This window comes from Pristis pectinata, chromosome 3, assembly GCF_009764475.1.
Source record: "Pristis pectinata isolate sPriPec2 chromosome 3, sPriPec2.1.pri, whole genome shotgun sequence".
Classification (NCBI taxonomy): domain Eukaryota; kingdom Metazoa; phylum Chordata; class Chondrichthyes; order Rhinopristiformes; family Pristidae; genus Pristis; species Pristis pectinata.
The window spans coordinates 74,918,397-74,941,931 of record NC_067407.1 but is presented as its reverse complement, the minus strand read 5'-3'; the positions used below and the strand labels follow the sequence as shown (position 1 = coordinate 74,941,931).

General features: G+C 40.4%; 1 protein-coding gene across 2 annotated transcripts in view; it reads right to left on the bottom strand.

Annotated features, from left to right (window-relative positions):
• LOC127568457 (parkin coregulated gene protein homolog) overlaps positions 1-23,535 on the bottom strand; it is a 183,264-nt gene that overhangs the window by 55,121 nt on the left and 104,608 nt on the right. Inside the window, exon 6 of one of the 2 annotated variants that reach the window (XM_052012217.1) lies at positions 11,076-11,161. The exons of the other annotated variant lie outside the window; for it this stretch is intronic. Coding sequence (XP_051868177.1) covers positions 11,145-11,161 — 17 coding nt within the window. The 3' untranslated portion in view covers positions 11,076-11,144. Of the gene's footprint in view, positions 1-11,075; positions 11,162-23,535 lie in introns of those variants that run through there. 2 annotated transcript variants of the gene reach the window in all.

Below are 23,535 nucleotides of genomic sequence, written 5' to 3'. Positions count from 1 at the left end.
GGCATTTCAAAGACCCTCTGTTCGACATATATTTGTTTTTCTCCAAACTTCTAAATGAATTCCATTAATGCTTTCCTGCCTAGCTGACCAGTCCACTAATGGCTAAATAGGATCTACAGCCATTTACTTACCATCAACCACATGGCCAGTCTTTGTATCATTTGAGATTTCCTCATCATATGTCCTCTATTAAAGTTGTATTCTCTCTTTGGTGTAATTTATCAGAATCAGGTTTATTATCACTGACATTCGTTGTGAAATTTGTTGTTTTGTGGCAACAGTACAGTGCAAGACATAAAGACATAAAAATTACTATGAGTTACAAAAATACATAAATAGTGCAAAAGAGGAATAATGAGTTCGTGGACCATTCAGAAATCTGATGGCAGAAGGGAAGAAGCTGTTCCTGAAACGTTGAGTGTGGGTCTGCAGGCTCCTGTATCTCCTCCCCGTTGGTAATAACATAATAGATAAGTATTAATTCATAATGTCTCATATCAAACAAAATTCTCAAAAAAGGGTCAAAATCTATTTTTCCAAATAACTAAAATGGTCAATATTGAAATCTAACTAGTAACATAATAGAGGAGATTCCAAAGTATATATTCAAGAATAACATAAGTAAAAATATTTAACAGTGTGACTTTTATTTTTGCAACTACCCTTGTTCACCTTTTTATTGAGAGTCTCACTCTTTCCAAAATTCTGGATTTGACTTCATATGAAAATCAAAAAAAAGTCTGCAACATGCTGGAGATCTAAAACAAAAACAGAAAATGCCGGAAATACTTAGCAGGTCAGGCTGCATTTATGGGAAGAGAAATGGAGCTTAATGTTTCAGGTCGAAGACCCTTCGTCAGAACTGAAACATTAACTCTGTTTGTCTTCCCACAGATTTGGCCTGATGTGCTAAGAACTTCCAGCACTTTCTGTTTTTATTTCAACTTGAAATTTTCTCTGAAGCTACATTACTTAGTTAACTAAGCTTTATCAAACATGTCTTTTCCACAGTTTAATTAAAATCACTGAGGACTCTTGTCAATATCATCATGCTTTGGTGCGGCAATTCAAATGCACAGGAACATAAGAAGCTGCAGAGAATAGTGGACTCAGCCTAATATATCACTGGCACATCCCTCCCCACTGCTGGAAGTACCTACATGAGGCGCAGCCTCAAGAAGGCAACATCTATCATCAAAGATCCCCACCATCCAGGCCATGCCATCTTCTTGCAGCTACCATCAGGCAGTACTAATCAACAAGCTTCAAAACCTAGGCATCTGTACCTCCCTCTGCAACTGGATCCTCGACTTCCTTATCGGGAGACCACAGTCAGTGCGGCTCAGTAGTAACATTCCCTCCTCACTGACAATCAACACAGGCACAACTCAAGAATGCGTGCTTAGCCCACGTTCTACTCTCTCTATATTCATGACTGTGTGATTAGGTACAGCTCAAACGCCATCTATAAATTCGCTGATGACACCACTGCTGTTGGCAGAATCTCAGATGGTGACGAAGAGGCATACAGGAGTGAGATAGATAGGAGTGAGTGGTGTCACAACAACAAGACCAAGGAATTGATTGTGGACTTCAGGAAGGGGAAGTCGAGAGAAGACACACCAGTCTTCATTGAGGGGTCAGCGGTGGAAAGGTGAGCAGCTTCAAGTTCCTGGGCATTAACATCTCCAAGGATCTAACCTGGGTCCAACACATTGATGCAATCACAAAGAAGGCATGCCAGTGGCTCTACTTTGTTAGAAGTTTGAGGAGATCTGATATGTCACCAAAAACTCTTGCAAATTTCTACAGATGAACGGTGGAGAGCATTCTGACTGGTTGCATCACTGTCTGGTATGAACATTCCAAGGCGCAGGATCGAAAGAGGCTGCAGAGGGTTGTAGACCCAGATAGCTCCATCACAGGCACAACCCTCCCCGCCATCCAGGACATCTTCAAGAGGCGGCGCCTCAAGAAGGCAGTATCCATCATTAAGGACCCTCACTAATCGGGACATGCCCTCTTCATGTTACTACCATCAGGGAGGAGGTACAGGAGCCTGAAGACCCACAATCAATGTTTCAGGAACAGCTTCTTCCCCTCCGCCATCAGATTTATGAACGGTCCAAGAACCCATGAACACTATCTCGTTGTTCCTCTTTTGCACTATTTATTTGTTTTTGTAACATAGTAATTTTTATGTCTTGCATTGTACTGCTGCCACAAAATAACAAATTTCACGACATATGTCAGTGATAGTAAACTTGATTCTGATAGCAACAGTGACCACTTTGCACTACAATAGACTTAGTTTTTTATGTTCTAATTGTGTTCTTTCTTGAAAAAATTGTGTATAATTTATGTTTGTTTTTCTTGTGAATGTTGCGTGTCTGATGCTATGTGCCTGTGATGCTGCTGCAAGTAAGTTTTTCATTACACCTGTGCATAAATGTACTTGTGCATATAACAATAAATTCGACTTTTGACTTTCAATACAGTTCTTCCACTTAGATTGATAAAATGATGTGTAAATATATGGTTTAATAAGAACATAAGCAATAGGAGCAGAAGTAGGCCATCTGGCCTGTTGAGCCTGCTCTGCCATTCAATAAGATCATGGCTGATCTCACCATGGACTCAGCTCCACCTACCTGCCTTTTCCCCATAACCCTTAATTCCCCTACTATGCAAAAATCTAACTGTGTCTTAAATATATTTAAGGACGTAGCCTCTACTGCCACCCTGGGCAGAGAATGCCACAGATTTACTACTCTCTGGGAAAAGCAGTTTTTCCTAATCTCTGTCCTAAATCTATTCCCCTGAATCTTGAGGCTATGTCCCCTGGTTCTAGTCTCACCTACTAGCAGAAACAACTTTCTTGCTTCTATCTTATTTATCCCTTCCATAATTTTATGTTTCTATCTGATCCCCTCTCATTATTCTGAATTCCAGTGAGTATAGTCCCAGGTAACTCAATCTCTCCGCATAGGCTAACCCCCTCATCTCTAGAATCAACCTGGTGAACCTCCTCTGCACCACCTCCAAAGCCAGTATATCTTTCCTCAAGTAAGGAAACCAGAACTGCACGCAGTACTCCAGGTGCTCCCTCACCAGTATCCTGTACAGTTGCAGCATAACCTCCCTGCTTAAATTCAATCCATCTGGCAATGAGGGCCAACATTCCATTTGCCTTCCTGATAACCTGTTGCACCTGCAATCCAACCTTTTGCAATTCATGCACAAGCACTCCCAAGTCCCTCTGCACAACAGCATGCTGCAATCTTTCACTATTTAAACAATAATCTGATCTTCTATTTTTCCTTCCAAAGTGGATAACCTCACATTTACCAACATTGTACTCCATCTGCCTGAACCTTGCCGACCCACTTAACCTATCTACATCTCTCTGCAGACTCTCCACATCCTCTACACAATTTGCTTTTCCACTCAATTTAGTGTCACAGTTATGATGAGAGGTCATTCACTTGAACGTTAACTCTGATCTTCTCTGCACATACATAACCTGACCAACTGAAAAACTCTAGTATTTTCTGTTTTCATTTCAGATTTCGATCATCTGCAATTTTCTTACTTTCCAGTGGATAGGTATTTACATTTCTTTTTTCCAGCACTTGGAACTTGCACCCTGTACCCTTTGGATGCTTGATACACAGAAACTTTCAGTGCTTAATTTCCACAGGGCACTTTTTGAGTGCATGGCCTCTTTGAAACATGGTTTCCCCATGAGTTGCTTGATGCATCTGCAGAAAGCATACTGGCTTTAGGTCCAGAAACATGACTAAACTAATTCCTTACTAATATTCTTGAGGATATCTTTCCTCTAAGAAGCCAAAAATGCCTAGAAAGGCTAACTTGGCTAATTTTTAAAATGATTTTTGCATACTAACTCCCTGTTAAATAATATTCAGATACAATGCCAAATGATCTCAGAGAAACCCAGTATGTCAAACTGGCATTTTACATAGCACCAATAAATGTACTCTATCATGGCATGATGAAAATACTAGCAAGATGCAGTTATATAACCACCATTTTGAAGTATTTTGACCCCATCTGCAGCAAACTCCCATTGAGAACAATAATCTTCAGTCAGTTTGGAAGCTGTGGAAACATGAAAGTGTGTGAATAGGATTACGTTGAGTTTAATGCTCTTTGAAGTTAAGTAGCCTGCTGACACTTATTGTCTAGGATCATGAATAAACACTTGGGCTGGGTAGTGGAAGGCTGCCAGTTTCTTTTTGAACCAGGTCCCAGAATAAACCAGTGCGTTCAAGAGAAGGAGGGAGAAAAGTGGTATAGGATAAGCCTCATATTTAAATGTAAACTCACAAAGTCTGTGCTTCCAGCATGGAGCACAGGTTGAACATAGTGTTACAACATTGGTGTAGCTAGTAGAGCTGTTGCCTCACAACTCCAGTGAACCAGGGTTCAATCCTAACCTACGGTGCTGCCTGTGTGGAGTTTGCATGTTCCCCCTGTGACCGCGTGGGTTTCCTCCGGGTGCTCCAGTTTCCTCCCACATCTCAAAGCTGTGCAGGTTGGTAGGTTAATGGACCACTGTAAATTGATCCCGAGTGCGTCGATGGATGGTAGAATCTGGAGGAAGATGATGGGAATGAGGGGAGAATAAAATGGGGTTAATGTCAAATTAGTGTAAATGGGTGCTTGATGGTTGGCATGAACTCAGTGGGCTGAAGGGCATGTTTCTTTGCTGTATGACTTGAAGACTCTAAATTGTTTGACCAAATTAATGGTCAACATTCCCTCTGAGAACTCAGATGGGACGATGTGATTGGTGACTTTACCACTACTCAGGTGCCCCTTGCAGAAAAAAATGTGCAGGAAGTCTAACCATTTGCGGACAGGGAACTATCATAATTGGTATTAGATAAGTTCATTCTGAAAACATAGGCTAAAAACCCACAACAGGAAAATTGACATCTTTGTAACAAGCAATATGTAGGTTAAAATGGTTTAACAATTAAGCTATCTGGTGGTTCTGAAATTATGGAATGTTAGGCCTATCCAGAGGAGTATGAACTCAGGGCACTTCAGAAAGTTAGGCACCATTTTCAGAGATGATGGTATTCACTGACAACCTCCTTTTGTTTGTGAGCCTGTTGCAGTTCTCAGGCTCCTGCTATTGATGCTTATATATCTGGGCTGGCAAAGTGCCGTGCATTGCATCACCTCACTGTTTGTCAATCTTGTGGAATGCAGTGTGCGAAAATAACCATTAAAATGGAACCAAAAAAGAGTGAAACTGTAAAATCCTTAAAGATATGGTCAGCGATGTTGAGTTTGCTTTCCAGAAGTAGAAAAATGAAAGTAGTTCTCAAAAAAATCAACCAAGGAGAAATGAGCTGAAAACAAAGTGATTTCAAAATTTCTTGTTATTATCTATAATATTGAATGGAGTCCAATGCATTTACAGGTTATGCCTATTCACAACAGTTTATTTATAAAATCCATGAAACAGGATTAAACATTTCTTATTTCATAAGATGAATCTTTAACTGGTCGCAGCTAACATGAGAAAAGGTCTAATTGCTTTTGAATATGAAGATGATATTTGAATATAGTTCGAACAATAGTTTTTTTTAAATGGGTACATATAGAAATGCTGGTTTTTAAATGTTGATTAATTGAAATGCCTTCACATGTTACATTTGTTGTATATGGTTGTTTCATACTGGTGTTCACTTAGATGTACTTGTACCAATGTCCACAGATAATGGGAAGTAGAAGCAATCAAGTTTGGACAGGGTGCTGACAAAAAAGCCCAATTTCCACATGCACTAATGAACTGTGAAAATTGAATTCATCTTTGTGTGCAGAAACTCTGGAAGAAGCCCCACCCACATCACTCCCTTGCAGAAGCCTCAGTAATCCTAAACCTCACCTGGAAATAGCTTCAGAAAAGACATACAGTGTTTGCTGATGTTCAAGTAACTCTCATGCTGTTTATATGTGGTCACTTTTCGGACTGTACTGCTTCAATAAATGCAAATGGATAAAATCACATGCCTTTTGGTGAGATGTCTTCTTTGTAATGAATAAACTTCCTGCAGATCTCTTGGCAAGCAACAAAATGCAATTTAACTACCTTATTGGTTAAATATGAATACAAATCTACGAAGGTGTAAAAGACAAGAATGTACAAAAAGAAATCAGACAATGCTTCCTAACAGTTATGGCTGCATCATAACATTACAGCCGCAAACTTAAACAAAAATAAATTGAATTAGTAACATCAATGATTGGCTATAAATGAAAGTAGTGCTGAAGTGTGGAAGGCACTGTCTTTCTGCTCTTTCATATGGCAGTTCAAGATCCAATGGAACTAATCAAAGAAAAGTATCAGTTCTCCCAGTATCATGCCCAATATCCCAATATCTCAATACACTTCAACCAACACCCTCATTGCTGTTTGTGAAACCATGCTGTTGGCAATTCTATATCAATTACTAAGTGTTTTGGGGAGACAATATACAAATGCAAATTCATTCTTACTGCTTTATCATGATTAAGATGCCTTGTCAATGATTTTGTGATTCAAACACAATTCTGTTGCTGGAACCCTCCTGAGAAAATGACATTTTAACATGTTACTCTTTTTCCATCCTTTCACGTCACTTACACCCCATACATTTTATGCCAATTCTTAAAGAATGTAGATTTCCAGGATTTCTCACAAGTAAGACTATTGTACTGATGTCTAAAAATCTGAGGTTGATCACTGCAGTTGCACTTCATAATGCTATTGTATATAAAGCACAAATCTAGCTCAAAACCTTCAACTCCCTGCTGTGCAACATCAAAAACATTGAAGCAGAGAAATAAAAAAGAGATGCAACTCTGCAGTTGAGGCACAGATGTGAAAGAAATGAGAAATAACAGTGTTGATTGTCAGAGCGGAAAAAAAATGGTGTTACATAGATGCTTTCTGTTGTGTGCACGATCAGAGAACAAAAGCATCCAGCTCATGCATCATTGAATTTGCTGCAGCTTCCTGTCACAGACCAGTTCTGGGGGAAGAATGGAGAACATATAGAGCGTGATTTAATTAGAAAAATTTTTTCTCCTATTTTCCCAGAGCAGCATTCTTTGCTTATTGTTTCAAATATACAATACAGCTTATTTGTGAACAATCTTGTGTATGAAAACCAAAATTAAAAAAAAAACAGGCTGTTTGTGCTTGAGAACCATCTGGACTTACCCTGGAGTCAGGTCTGTCAGGAGAAAGTAATTAGTGAGTTAACAGGAAGAATTCCTGCTGCATCATAATATAATAGCAGCAAAGTTACACAAAAAAAGGACAATTTCATCTGAATCCTTACTATTTTGCCCAGAAGATGTGTTCTGGGGGATATAGCATCTGTACAGAAATAAATATGCATAATCAAATTGGCAAGGTCGATTATTGTGGATGTTTGCTTCAGAACCCAGCTGCCTCCATTGAGCTGTTTGTGCACGATGTTTGCTACATAAATGAGCAGTCTGAACGTCTCTTGTCATCATCTACCCAACATTTGACAAATGCAGAACACTATACTCTAATGCTAGTGGCCGAAACCTAGTAAAATGCTACTCATATTAATTATATAATTCCTTTCTAACCATCAGACTAATTACCACTCACAGAAGGATTCAGTTGGCCTAAATTATCCATCACTCATTACTTGTAAACAACAAGTGTCAGTAAATTTGTCAGAGGTTGTAGAAAATATTAAATTTTATCCACTGGAGCTTTCCCTTTCACAATAGAAAAACTGATAAATTCTTTCAGATGTGCCAATTGCAGCTGATTTGAAAAGACAAGATCACAGAATGCACATAGATACCAAAACAGGCAATATCGCAAGAGGATTTGGGGGAGGTGGATAGCGGAGGGCTGCTTTCTGCATCATGCAATAAAATCATAAATCTATTTTGCAGTTGTAGCTACGAAATTACCTATATTATCACACTTCCTGTGAAGTTGAGACAACGAATTGTTGAATCATGGAGGACAACACAGTGAGTCAGATTTATCTCCACGATATTCATTTCCAAGAAGGACAGTGAACAGAGTTCAGGAGCAGAAGCTCCAGATCCTCCGTGTAACCGAGGGTGCTCAGACTACTGTAGCAACCTCACTGTTACTGCAGCCAACCTCTAGCCTTGAGCTTGAACCTTAGACCCTCTTAAAAATCATAGCTGAGCTCTTCACTGGATCAATTTACTGAGATATTGAAGTGGAGGAGGAAGTTGAGCTTCAGCAAAACGTGTGTGCACATTCATATAGAAACAACACTCTTGTAAGAAAAATTGCTTTGAGTCAGTGTGGTTGTAATGCACGTGCACTTTAAATATAATCAGAGTGAAGAAAAAGGAAAATCTTGAAAAGAAAGTCTCAGTACACCGTGTTTAGGATTAAATTTAGGCCAGAAACCAAAGCACTCCATGTTAATAGTAAACTTAAAGCAAAAACACACCATAAAATGGAGTTCTAGTTTAAAACGTTTACAAATAGTATTGGCAGCTGATTGCACTCACTTCTACACATTTAGTTCCTTTGACAAAAAACAATTTTATTCCCTTAATTTTTCCAATGTTACAAAAACATTTATTACACATTTCTGTTAAGCTCACATTTTTGAGAATCAGCCAATAAACATCACGCCATACCCCCTTCACCTATTGCTCCTAATTTCAAAACATCTCAACATTTCATGGCCCCCTCACTTTTCTAAAATTTTTGCCATTTTCTCCAACACACTGTGAAAATCTACGAGATAACTAGTAATGCACAGTTTAAAGCAAAATGTCTTGCAACCATTAGATTTTCACCAACCAGCTGAGAGTGACTTGTTGAATCACTTCACTTATACTCCAGTGATTTCTTAAACAAATTAGTTTTACATTCCACCTAGACTAATTATCATATTGAATCAGTATGCCCACCTACTTGTCAAAATATGCTATTCTTAACAGAGGAGAATAAGAAACAGTGGTGAGTACACACTGATTGATGTTGGGGAGGTCTGTTACAGAAGTGCATCCTCCCTTACTTTGACAAAGATGCAAATAGGTCGGGTCTAAAATGAAGGGGAAGGTTCCTAGCTAACAGGAACAAAATTGAAACAGAGTTTAATATGCAACTGGGAGTTGTGGGGAATACAGTTTAGTAAAGGAGGCTAGTTTCATTGTCAGTAAACATCACCCAAGTACTGGAAATAAAGTAAATTCATTTCTGTATGACAGGTCTCTGGGATTTGGGGGGAGGAAAGATAAACATAAATCACAGTGTAAATTGGAGATTACAAGAATAAAGTGAGCACTTAAAATTAAATAAATTAAAAATTGAGTAAAATATCCAAGAATGATAAACACAAGACTACCAAGTACAGAAACAAGAGTCATGTCCAATGAACTTGTGTGCATGCTGGAAAAATTAAACAAATTTAATGGCCTCTTCCTGGAATCCCCACTGTCGCAGAAGCGAGTCTTCAGTCAATTCAATTTATGCTGTACGATATCAAGAAACAGCAGTGAGCACTAGATATTACAAAGGCTATGGGACCTAACAACTCCTGATTGTAGTGTTGAAGATCTATGTTCCAGAACTAGTTGCTTTTCCAACCAAGCTGCTCCTGTTTACATTGCCTTACAATGTAAAGCATTGCACAGGTATGGCCTGTCCCTATCAAATCCAAACCTGCTAATTGCTGTCCCAATCAGTATACTTCCAATAATCAGCAAAGTGATGAAAAGTGTTGTACATTGTGCTATCCAGCACTACCTATCAATTCCCAGCTCACTAATGCACAAGTCAGGTTTTGCCAGGTCCGCTTAGCTTCAGACCTCTTTACAACCTGTGGCAAAATCATGGGTGAGAGACCCGACTTCTTGGAGTGCTGTGAGAGTGACTGCCCATTATAATTAAGGAAGCATTTGATGGAGTGTGGCATTGGTAAATTTGGTCAGTAGGAATCATGGGTAAATTCCACACTGACTGGAGTCAACCTGAGCAGAAGGGAAGGTGGTTTATGGTCATTGGACACCAATCATCTTATATCGAGGGCAATGTTGCATGAATTGTTGTGGACAGTGAATCTGCTCCCATTGTCTACAGCTGCATCATCAATGACCCTCCATCATTGGGCAGAAGTGAGGATGTATGCTGATGTTTGACGGTGTTTAGTTCCTCAGATAAAGAAGCAGTTGATGCCTGCATGCAGCAAAACCAAGACAACATCCAGGTTTTAGCTATTAAGTGCTAAGTTATATTTGTTCACCAAAGTGGCAGACAATAACCATCTTCAACAAGACAGACTATAAGTACCTCCTTCTGTTATTGCCAGGACTAAGACATCCAACATAAACGCCTTTCAGTGGGGTAGGGGTAACCATTGACCAAAAACTTAGATTGGATCAGCTTCGTAACTAATGAAGGTCAAAGGCTATTGACCCTGTGGTGAGTTACTTATCTTCTGACTCCCTAAATACTTTCATCATCTACAGAACACCTCAAGAGTTTGACCAAGTTGATCAACTCCTAAGAGATTCAGTCACACCCAGAAAAAACCAACTTTCTAATCCTCCCCCTTACCACTCACTCCATCATCACGTCAGCAGTGTGTACCAGGCTGGTGGGATGGAAGGTTAGGACCAGGGGAACTCTATCCTTATTCTGCAAACTTTCCAGCCCAAAAGCCTCCACATTCAACAAACCATTCTCTGCAATTTCTGCCACTTTCAAAGAGATTTCAACACCAGGCACATCTTCCCCTCGCAAGAAACAATCTGCTGGAGGAACTCAACGGGTTGAGCAGCATCTGTGGGAGGAAAGGAATTGTTGATGTTTTGAGTCAAAACCCTGCATCAGGACTCATTAACCTCAGGACATCTTCCCCTCTCCTCTATCAGTGTTTTACAGGAACCACTCCCTTTGTGAATCCCTGGTCCATTCTTCCATTCCCACCAACCACCCCTTCTTAGAGCACTTTCCCTTGCAAGCACAGGCAATGCAATACTTGCCTTTTCACCTCTTCCCTTTCCACCATCCAGGGACCCAGTCTTTCCAGGTGAAGCTGCAATTCACTTGCACTTCTTCTAATCTAATGTACTGCATTCGATGTTCACAATGTGATCCCCTCTACATTGGAGAAAACAAACACAGATTGGAGATCACTTTGCATTCAGTTCCATAACCTGCCACTTTAATTCCCCATCCATCTCCCACCCTGACCGAGAGGTCTGTGGCCTCCTGTACTGTCACAGTGAGACCCAACGCAAGCTTGAAGAACAGTACCTCAACTTCCTTCTGGGCACATTGCAGCCCTCTGGACTCAGTACTGAATTCTACAACTTTAGGTAACTTAATTTCTTAGTCTCTATCAGTCTACCACCTGTAAAATTAGCTCAGATTGTTCTTTTGTCCTTTTTTTCCTTCCTTTCTTTGTCTCTCTCTGTGAGTGGAGGACATGCCCAGCCTGACCTGCATTTCATGACTCTCACATTCTTCTGTCCAGTTTTTTTTGTGTATATTCTCACCCTCCAACTGCCCCCATTCACTGATTGACCAGGTAACCTTGCTTACAAATTATCCCCATGGTCACCCTGGTTTTACCCTATTAGAGACATCCCCTCTCTCTGTGGCTTTACTGCCTTCTTTTGTCTCCTTTTCAGTTCTATTGAAGGGTTACTGGCCTGAAACATTGACTCTATTTCTCCTTCCACAGATGTAGCCTGACCTGCACTGTATCTCCAGCATTTTCTGTTCATGTTTTAAATTTCCAGCATATGCAGTTTTTTGGTTATCAATGAGGCAAAGTGTCTAGGTATGTCCTAATCACAAAAAGCTAACAAATCCAATCAGGCTAATTATTACCCAATCAATCACTAGCAATGTGATGCAAGACATCATTGATGGTGATATCAAGATGACCCACCAATGCCCAGTCTGGGTTTTGTCAAGACCATTTATCTCCAGACCTCATCTCACCCGGGTCCAAATATGGACCAAAGAACTGAATTCCAGAGGTGAGGTGAGAATAATTGTTTTTGGCATTAAGAAGCCTGATAAAACTGAAGTTAATGGGCATCAAAGGGAAGCACCCTAATGGTTAGAGTCATATCTTGCACAAGTGAAGATAATTGTGGTTGTCGGTCAATCATCCCAGCCCCAGAACATCATTGCAGGAGTTCTGCCACCAGTGCCCTAGGTCCAATCATCTTTAGCTGTTTCATTAATAACCTTCGTTCTGTCACAAGGTCAGACATGGGGATGTTCACTGATGTTTGCACAATGTTCAATTCCATTCACGCCTATTTAGCAAATGAAAACATGAAAACAGTTCACTCCTAGTGGATGCAAGTTCTTCATAACATTCAGATGTGGGCTGATCGGTGGCAAGTAATATCCTCACCACAAAATTGCCAGGCAATAGCCATCTCTATGATGGAATTCTCTCCACTTGCCTGGATGAGTGCAGCTGTAACAAATCTCAAGAATCTCAACATCATCCAGGACAAAGCACCTATGTGATTGGCATCCTAAGAAACAATCTAAACATTCATTCACTCCACCACTGACATACAGTGGCTACCATCCACAAAATGCACTACAGTTGCGACTTGCCTGGGCAGCTCCAATAGCACTTTCTCTACCTGCAACCTCTACCGTTAAGAAGGACAAGGGCAGCATGTGCATGGGAAAAAAGACTACCTAAATGTTCCTGGCCAAGTAGCACACCATGCTGATTTTGAAATATATCACCATTCCTTCATTACTGGGTCTAAATCCCTATCCAACAGCACTGTGGGAGTTCCTTCACTAGAAGCACTGTAGCACTTTAAGAAATCAGCTCACCACCACCTTCTCTGGGGCAATAAATGCTGGCTTTGCCAGTAATGCCCACATCCCTAAAAAAAAGGGATGTAATGATATATTGCCTTAGTGAGAATGCAGTTGATCATTGGTAACAGTTTAACAAGGGAGTTCTGATAGCTTCAAGGCAAAATTGGACGAGAAGCTGAACAAACACGTTATCAGGTACAACTATCAGAACAGCATAAATGTGGATTAGGTAGATCGATTTTTTTCCCCCATCTTTGAGATCCATATGTTTCTAGCTCAGTTGAAATCATAAACACCAAGGAAGATTCAATGGACATGATATCGTTAAATTTGTTGCAAGGTGAGGTGAACATACCAAATACTTTGGCAAAACAAAGGAAAGGTTGCCAGGCTATTGGAAAAGAACATGTAACTAATTGGATAGCTCTTTCAATGACCTGGCACAGGCACCTTGGGCCAAATGATCTCCTTCTGAGTTTCTGTGAAAGGAATCTGTGAAAGGAAGCTGTGAAGAACCAATTCCTCAAGCGTATACTGGAGGAAAAATCTCTATTTACCAGCTGGAATAAACTGAAGGGTTTGATCAAACCACATTTGTCATCCTTCCAGTGAACTGAGAGGAAGTGATCTGGAGCTGCTGCTATTTGATGAAAAGGCAATGGGCAGGAAACTGACAAACAATGTGTTTGTTGATTATGCTCTAGAACATCTCCAGTGCAATAATTCAGAAGCATTTGCAAACAGTTTGAATAGCCCCTTAACCTGTAATGATCATTTTCTATCCCTCCTGATCATGTATATTCTTGAACATTATTTTTGTAAAGCGAATTTCTTGATCTACTTTAAAATTTTAATTTATAAATTCTCATTTTAAGGAAGAAACTGTTGTTGCAATCTGAGGAGGTTAGGTTAGGCTAATTCCACTGTATCACAAGCCATCAGGAATTTACTAAATCTCCATTGCAGGAGAGACAGGATATAGGAATATAGGGACCAAAATAAAGGTTGAGGATCAAGAAGGTAGACTGGAAGCATGATAATAGGTCAGCAGGTTGAGCAGGTGAGAATCAGCTGCATTCAGGATCAGGAAAGGGACAGGAAGACTGAACAAGAAAGAAAGAGATTGGGGGTACAAGATCCATGAGAGGAACAGGAATGCCTCAAAGGCTAAGGTTGTGCAACATGAAAGAAATCAATTTGAATCAGGGACAGGTATGGGTAAATTTATACTACTTTGGGGCAACTATCAATATAGAACACATCGAATCACAGCAGTCAGGGATATAAGATGCTTGTGTTCCCAGCAGAAGTGGTTGCATTCAGATACAAATTCACAGCCCATTTTTATACACGTGTTAATACAGTTTAATGTTCTGAGTTGTCTTCTATACGGGAGAATGTGTCAAAAGTTCACACTTCTATGCAGTATTTTTCAAACTGTCTCCTGACAAAAATCAAGAACAGTTGCATGTGAGGACGCAGTAGAAAAAGGTCCTCCTGCATTACCATGTTGAGAATGATGTGTAACTGTACCTATTTTGTAAATCTAGCTGCCGTAGGGAAAATATCTAAGACTACAGTTAATTATATATGATCAGAAGCAGAGTGAAGAAACCTTTAAATCAAACCTGTTACTTGACTGTTGAACTAACAATGAAGGCAATGTAGATGTATCATATTGATAAATCATGCAGGAAAACATGAAGCCAAAGATGATTCCACCAACACAATTTTTCTGATTATCTGGTGAATAAATTTCTTGAGGCTATTCTTTTTAATTTCATTCTGAGAATTTCAATTTTAACTGTCCCTGAAAACAACTCACAAAAAAAATAATATAGCCAATTAATTCTGTAAATTAAGCAGGCTGCTGGAAGAGACTAATGTGGTGCTTTGTTAACCATGTCAGGAGGGTGGTGTCAAATTCTGAGGTCACAAACTTAGAATTCAGAGCTATCCAGTAATGACAGGAAGATATGATGAGTTTCCTTGGTATTATAGACAGCACAGTGAGTCTCCCAGCCACCGAACTGTCATCATTCATTTCAAGCTTCCACTCAGTTGTTGGGGAAGGGACAAGATCAAGAGGAAAAAAAGTGTCTCTGGTACACAACAACGCAAGTTACAAAACCCATAACTATACTTTCTACAAGGCTAAACAATATATTCCAGCGATTGTGAAAGCTCTGATAGAATCCTTGTAGCTTTTGCTTGAATACAGTGATTCAAGCTGTGCCATACTGTGTTACTTCACCGTGTTTATACAAAGGTGAAGTACATCAAGCCAGTGAGGAGAGTTACAGTGAACTGTTCTGTTAGTTGTACATACATAGTACAGTATTTAATTTATTTTGTGCAAGCTAATAATTTGCTTTTTGTGCATTAGTGTGTCAAAAATTTACTACCTTGTGATGCCAATTGTAGATACAATGGACCTGATAGTTTTCCAGTGCTCTCCTCACTGGCCTGTACTCCACTCTGTCTAAACTTATCCACCACCCATATCTGGTTCTAAATCAAGTCCTGCTCACGTACCTGGTTTGTCTTTGTTCATCTCAAGTGGATCCCCAGTCTACCAAGTTCACAACCCTAAGTGTCATCCCTTGAATGTTCCCCACTCAACCTCCACAACCTCTTCCAGACACATATACCATTCTGACCTACTTTTATTTTATCCATAGTGACACAGTTTCAACAATCCAGAACGAAACCCACAAATTGTTCCACCTTAAAACTGAAAACATATAGAATTCCTAAAACAAAAACAAAAATTCTGGAAATATTCAACTGGTCAGGCTGGAAACATGGGGAGAGAAAGGTCCATGACATGAAAGTTTAATTCTATTTCACTCTTTTCAGATGATGCCTGGCCTCCCTAGTTTTTCAGGTATATTCGGTTTTTGGTTACCCTCCAATTTTTATCCTCAACTTTAAAAGCCTCCTCAAAGCAAATCTCTTAAACACTTTTCTTATCATTGTTGCTAAGGATTTACACTGTGAACTAATTTGGGACACTTACTACATTAGAAATACTGTGGAAAATCAAGTTGTTGCTGGTGTAATATTTACTTCTCATCTCCATCCCCATCTTGTGGAATGAGCACAATGCACAGCTCACGAGTTTGGCTTCAGCAACCAAATCAACCAGGCATGGGCTATCCTTGAGCAGCAGGTGCACAAAAGGTGTTGCATGCTTTATATCTTGTGATGATCACAGGTTACCTTCGCTAAAACATATATACCTTGAAAATGGATTATCCCAAAATTTGAGAATGAAACCTGTGCTGTGCAGTTAACCTGCACCTACTCATGTTGGTGCAGGGTTGGATGCATGATTCTATCCTGATCACTGTAAACATATCTATGCACAATTTCAGTGGTTAACACTTAGTTTCTCTTGGTAATTTGCAGGGTTCGATAACTTCTAACCCTATTCATGTGTTAATCAGCATCAGGTCTCCAACCCTTAAAGGGCACTTCTCTATTAATCCAGAATATTGCTGCAAATGCTTTCTGAATTTAAATGACTGCATGAGAACCAATGCAGGGAAGGGAAAACGTCCCCTATTTCATGTGCACAGATCTTCATGCCACTGTAATGAGGATGAGAAAAGGAACTATGTCCTCTTTGTCAGGGGAATCAAGAATGCCCGCTAATCAAAGATGGTGAGTGGAAGTCACTGCTTTGTGCTTCATCTCATTCCTGTCAGCAAAGCAGAAAGAAATTCCCTGACCTCGCTTGATTGTTTCTAAGAAATGTAGCTCACAACTTTACCCTTGAAATGGACACAGCTCCATGACCCCTACAACCCACTGCTCAATACACACATACACCTACACATGCATACACACATGCACATATTCACACACACATAAACTCATCTACACCTCATTGCCACAAAATGGTAGCTACTTCTCCAACTGCCCATCACACTTATAGTCCCAAAGGTTTACTAGTCTGGAGGAAAGAATAGATGTCCCATTCGACATTGGGATGACACAGGCCATCAACCTTCTGAGTTTTATGATATCACAAGTATATCAAAGGTTCTGCAGATATCTATAGACCCTTTACCTTGTCTCTTTCCTTCACAGCACTGAATGTTTTATGTATTTCTGCATTCCTCTTTGTGGCGCCACTCACTATCACCATTATTTTCTATCATTTTGTATTATTGTAGAGTATTAAGCATTATATCACCTGACAACCATCCACCCTGCAGGAACACCATACCACAGAGAAGGAAGAAGACATCAGCTCATTACATCTGCCCATCTAGTATTAACACAAGGTATCGGCACTGCGAGAGTTAAGTTGACTAGATTATAGGTGTGTACTTCACTGGCAAGACATCTAGCACTAACTGGTTGCAATTAGGTAAGAAGGATAGTGAAGCTTGTGTGGCAGCTCCCTGGGAGACGTCAAATATCAGTCCAGTCTTGGAGCATTCAGATGAGGGCTACAATAGAGGAAAATAGATGGGAAAGTTGCCACAGATGTATGTTGAAATGTTTGGTGCATTGTCTGGCCCACCAAGCAATCGTGAGATATGTCAGGGCACACGAGGAAGTCTACCTTCAACCTCTCACAGAAAATTATGTGGAGCCAAGAGTTCATCCCTTTCAGTTTAGAAGTGTGTTCACATCAGCACCAGCTGGCACAGACTCTTTCACAGTGCAGCAGCTGATGGATATTTCCACCACTGACGTACAAGTCTTCATGCCTCAATGTATTCTCAGGTTGATTCAATCAGCTCTGCATACTGGTCCCCAGAAGCAAACTTAAAAAGCAGAGAGATCCCACACTGTCGCCATCAGAGAGAAATCTGCTGCCAAGCTGGAGTTGATCACCTGCATCGTTTGAGGTTTCAAGGGTCGTGATGGCAACTATGTGATCTGGGTTACACCAGACAACAAACCAGCTGAATGCTTAGTTCCAGAAGAGTTCCAGTGGCACTGGGGAGCGAGAAAGGACAGTCCTCTTTCTGCATGTCAGCATCTATTCTCCCATCACAAATCCTCTGGCAATAATCTTACCGAATTCCTCAGTCACCTGCCCCATACTGTAGCCCTTCAACATAAGACTATTGAATGGTTCCCTGATATGATGAGATGGACTCTGACCTCACGATCTACCTTGTTGTGACCTTGCACCTTATTGCACTGCACTTTCTCTGTAGCTGTGACACTTTACTCTGTACTGTTATTGTTTTTACCTGTACTACCTCAATGTACTCTGTACTAACTCAATGTAACTGCAATGAATTGACCTGTACGATCGGTATGCAAGACAAGTTTTTCACTGTATCTCGGTACAAGTGACAATAAACCAATACCAATACCAGTAAGAAAGTGAAGTCACCAGCCAATCTTTCCAGATTTAGAGCTTCCAGTGATTTGATCATCACGGTCATCTTTGGTTGATTGTACTGAAAGAGGGAAGGCTTCCACCATCCTGACTTGCAGGTAGGATTGTGGGCACTGTATAAATGTAGTGGTGCCAGCAAACCATAATGGTAGGCCAACATTAAGAATTAATCACTGTAAGGGTGATTGTTTCCTTTCACTTTAAGTATTCAATTGTGCAGCATTGATTTGAGCTGGTCAAGGATCAGGACAAAGTCTCATACCCTGCTGACCCCTCTGATCAGAGAATGATCAGGTCCCAAACGATGCATCCCTGGAGCTGGGCAAACAGCACAGAAATACAGCTGTAGAGGCTATTACAATTTATTTGAGAGACTCTTAAAATCTTCCTGGCTTGACCTGCAATGAGAGGGACAAGCATGTAGATAATAGAGCAAAACAAAACTTCTCTGCAAAGATCCTGAATGAAACCAATGATCTACTATCTTACCACCATTTTCTGCACTAATCCCATATCCCTGGATTCCTTTAATATCTGAAGATATATCGATCTCTATTTTAAACATACTCAATAACTGAGCCTCCACAGCCCTCCTGGGTGGAGAATTTCAAAGATTTATTACTCTCTGGGTGAAGAAATTTCTTCTCATCTCATCCTCATTTTGAGACCATGATCCCTTGTTCCAGGCACCCCACCCAGGGGAAATAACAATCCTGCATCTACCTTATCTACTCTTGTAAGAATTTTATTTCTTTTAATAAGGTCACTTCTTATTCTTCTAAACTTTACGGAATATAGGTCTGGTTTGCTTAAATCCCTCTCATAGGACAATTTCTCCCCAACCGAGCCTCATCCCAGAAATCAATCTGATGATTCTTTGTTACTCTCTCACTTTCTTCTTCCTTGTACACAATATTCTTGGCATGGATCCACCAGGGCCATGTAAAATTGTATCTATCCCCTTGCAATAAAAGCCAACATACCATTTGCCTGCTTAGTGGCTTGCTGCGCCTGCATGTTATCTTTCAGTGATTCATCTACAAGGACACCCAGCTCCCTCTGAACACCAAGATTTTTCAATCTCTCACAATTTTAAAAAACTCTGCTGCTGTATTTTTCTACCAAATATTTATCAAATATAATTTTCCTTTCATAAATCCATGTTGATTTTTCCCTGTTCCATTATTACTTTCTAAGTTGCCTGGTTCCACTTCCTTAATGGAAATAATCCTCATGAGCATCCATGCTACTGATGAACTCATCTCCCTGCTGTGTCTTTCAGAAAGCCAGAACTGCCAAGACTACTTGGTTGCTTAAGACAGAGAATCTTTTTGAAGGTAAGAACTCTGCAGTTTTGTCAGCGTTCTACGAATGCCAGAGAAATGCCAGTGGAAACCAGTCCTTGCCCTTAGCAGTTTTGTGAAAACTTTACCTGTAGGCATTGGTCACAATATAAAGAAGCAACAGTGGGCGAGGTTGACTGTGCACTTCGAATCACACAGTAACCTCACACCATGACTCGCTCGCATATGGAAATAGGCATGTGAATGTGACCTATCATTTATGCTGTTATTATCTCAAGGTCTGGGTGTAGACTACATTGAGTGAATACTACAACAACAGAAGCACTGGATAATAAAGTTGACTCTGACAGCACATCATCAGAGGGCCTCTCTTTGTTACTGCTGCTGACATTGTCCTCATTTGCCACCTGTTCTGCCTGCCTCTTTCCATCACCTTCTACTCCTCCTGAATGGTCTCAGGCAAAGACTGATTCTTTCTGATGATGAGGATTTGGAGGATGTATCAGCCAGTGATGAAATATCCACCCTTCTCTGATGGTCACTGCAGGATGGCACTGAGAAATGCAGAGACCAGGATTTCATCTTGTGGAAATTGTCATTACCCACAAGGCTCCTGATGGTCCAGTGTCAATTACTATGAAAGTACTCTATTGCACTAGCTGGAATACGGACAGAAGCTAAGAAAAGAGGGAAAAGAGGGGTTACCCTTTATTCCCCAAGATTCAGCCTTTTCAGGCATCTGGACAGTAAAAACACCTACATTAGATTACTGTTTATTGACAACAGCTCTGCCTTCAATACTATACTGCCAAGCAAACTCATCACCAAACTCTGAGACCTGGAACTCAACACCTCCCTTTGCAAATGGATCCTTGACTTCCTGACCAACAAACCACAATCAGTACGGATAGGGAGCAACACCTCTGCCACAATTAGTCTCAACACTGGTGCCCCACAAGGCTGCGTCCTCAGCCCCTTGCTCTACTCCCTATAGATTCATGACTGCATGGCCAAATTCTGCTCTATCTCCATCTATAAGTTTGCAGATGATACCACTGTAGTGGGCTTCAGCTCAAATAACGATGAGTCAGAGTACAGGAAGGAGATAGAGATCTTAGTGACATGGAGTCATGACAACAATCTTTCCCTCAATATCAGCAAAACAAAAGAGCTGGTCATTGACTTCAGGAAGGGGGATGGTGCACATGCTCCTGTTTACATCAACAGTTCTGAGGTCGAGTGGGTTGAGAGCTTCAAGTTCCTAGGACTGTGAACATCCACCAATAGCCTGTCCTGGTTCAACCACATGGATGCCATGGCCAAGAAAGCTCACCAGTGCCTCTACTTTCTCAGGAGGCTAAAGAAATTTGGTATGTCCCCATCAACCTTCACCAATTTTTATCAATGCACCACAGAAAGCATCCTATCTGGATGCTTCACAGCTTGGTATGACAATTGCTCTGCCCATGACCGCAAGAAACTGCAGAGGGTTGTGGACACAGCTCAGCACATCATGGAAAGCAGCCTCCCTTCCATGGACTCTGTCTCTACTTTTTGCTGCCTTCATTAAAGCAGCCAGCAAAATCAAGGATCCCACCCACCCCGGATATTCTTTCCCCTCTCCCATCAGGCAGAAGATACAAAAGCCTGAAAGCACGTACCACCAGGCTCAAGGACAGCTTCTATCCCACTGTTATAAGACTATTGAACAGTTCCCTAGCACGATAAGATGGACTCTTGACCTCACAATCTATCTTGTTATGACCTTGCACCTTATTGTCTGCCTGCACTGCACTTTCTCTGTAACTGTAACACTTTATTCTGCATTCTGTTATTATTTTACCTTGTACAACCTCGATGCACTGCGTAATGAATTGATCTGTATGAACAGTATGTAAGATAAGTTTTTCACTGTACCTCAGTACATGTGACAATAATAAACCAATCCAATTCCAAATATGGCAGGCAACATGGACTGCCTAAAAGTTGAGTCATACAAATCCTTGGATATGTGGCAGTGAACAATTCTCCAGGTTTGACTATGAGTTAACCAGTTAATGTTTGGAAAATGACAGAACTTGTGATTCAAGCAGATCTATGAGATTTTAATAGAATCCCAAACAGCAAAAGTGGAGGTTATCACTGCCTGGTTTTTTGGGAAGTCCACAATCCTCACAAGTATGTGTTTTCACTCAGCCTGATGATCTCAAGAAAAAGATACAGTTTTTGATTTGTGCAGACAATATCAGTGACCTTCATAACATTGAGGTGTGTTGCAATCTGGAATATATGACGTTGATTAGCTGCTGTTGCTTGGAATGATCCAGTGGCTAGAAAATTCAGGGAGACAGTGACCTTCATTTCTACAGGCAGATCAGTCCAGGCAAGGGTGTGTGACCAGAGCTGCCTGCTGAAGGTAACAGATCTCTATCACCATTGACTTGGAAAACTTAGTTTACAGGAGAGCTGGAGACAGGAGTATGGCGTGAAGTTTTCTTCGTCTCCTTGTTCATGGTCATTGGGTACAACTCACCTATGTCTAATGCATGCCCTTTTGCTCCAAGTAGTGCAATAACCCACTGGGTCCATCACAGAAGCACTCATGGCAAAGTGGTGATGAGTGGACTAATCCACTTCACTCAAGTGTCATTCTGGCATTTTGTGGTAAGTAGCTTCCAGAGTGACCAAGCAGCCTCCAATGTTCAGCGTAGCAGACTGCAGCAATAAGTGCCTGAATATTATTTTAAATACTACAGCTGCAATGATGTGATGGATACAATGAAAATGAATAGCCGACAATGATTCTAAAGCAGAAAATTGTGACCCAATTGCCACTGCAAATGCTTCAAACAAATGTTGCATGATGGATAATGTAATTTCATGCGTGGTAAAACCTCTCAAACCTTGTGTATGAGGTGGCATATCCCATGCCTGACATTGCTGGAACAAACTTTCTGAAGTGCACAAAGCTGGTAAATGTATTGCTATGTGATCTAGTTTCATTAAATTTGCAGCATTAAATTAGCACTTATATATACACTTAATTATCCATTTTCTTACAAACAGGAATTAATGCAATAATAAGAGAACATTGGGCATGAATATCATTAGTATTTTTTCTTCTTCCGTTAATTCTATCATCTCATTTCCAAGATGAAATTTGCACTGTCTTCGTTTGCTTCTCTCTCTCTCTCTCTCTCACACACACACACACACCCACACACACACACACACACACACACACACACACACACACACACACACACACACACTTCAACTCTTAAGGAAGTTCTCCCTACTATAGTGAGTGATAAAGTTTCTTATGTCATGCATTTGTTGCAGTAAACAAAACAGCCAGTTTTGTAAGACGGCATCATTAAACCATCAACCTGGATTCTGTAGCAGGACTCAAACCAAAGATCAGAGTGATATCCATTGAGCTAGGCTGACATGGGCTCACTTTCATCAACACCATAGCAGTGAACACAAGTCTGACAACTCCAAAATCACCAGAAAAATTAACCTGAAATTTGTGAGCCATTTTGAATGTATCACAAGTGGGCATAATAACCACAGAGCTTGGTAAAGGAACTAATTGACTTGACACGTGACAATAATCTCCACAATCATTGAAAATGTGGTCAGTTGCACCTATTTTTTAAGCTGCAGTATCAGCTTATAATAGTAGTTTAATATCAGTTGGTGTTGTTTTGAGGAGATCAGTAATCATGAAATATTAGGACACGAGTTCTTCAAAAGGGTACAAATTAGTATCAGAACATGATTTATATAAACTGTTGGTAAATGGTTACAAATGTTATTTAAAAATGAGCAAGAAAATGCAAAATGCAAGGGCAAAAATTCATACTATTCACACCATGAGACACCATTTGGTACATCCTCCAGTTCTTTGTAGGAGTTATCCAAATAATTCCACTCCAATGTTCTTTCCCCTTAGACATATTTTCTATTATTTTCAGATGTAAATCCTATCTACT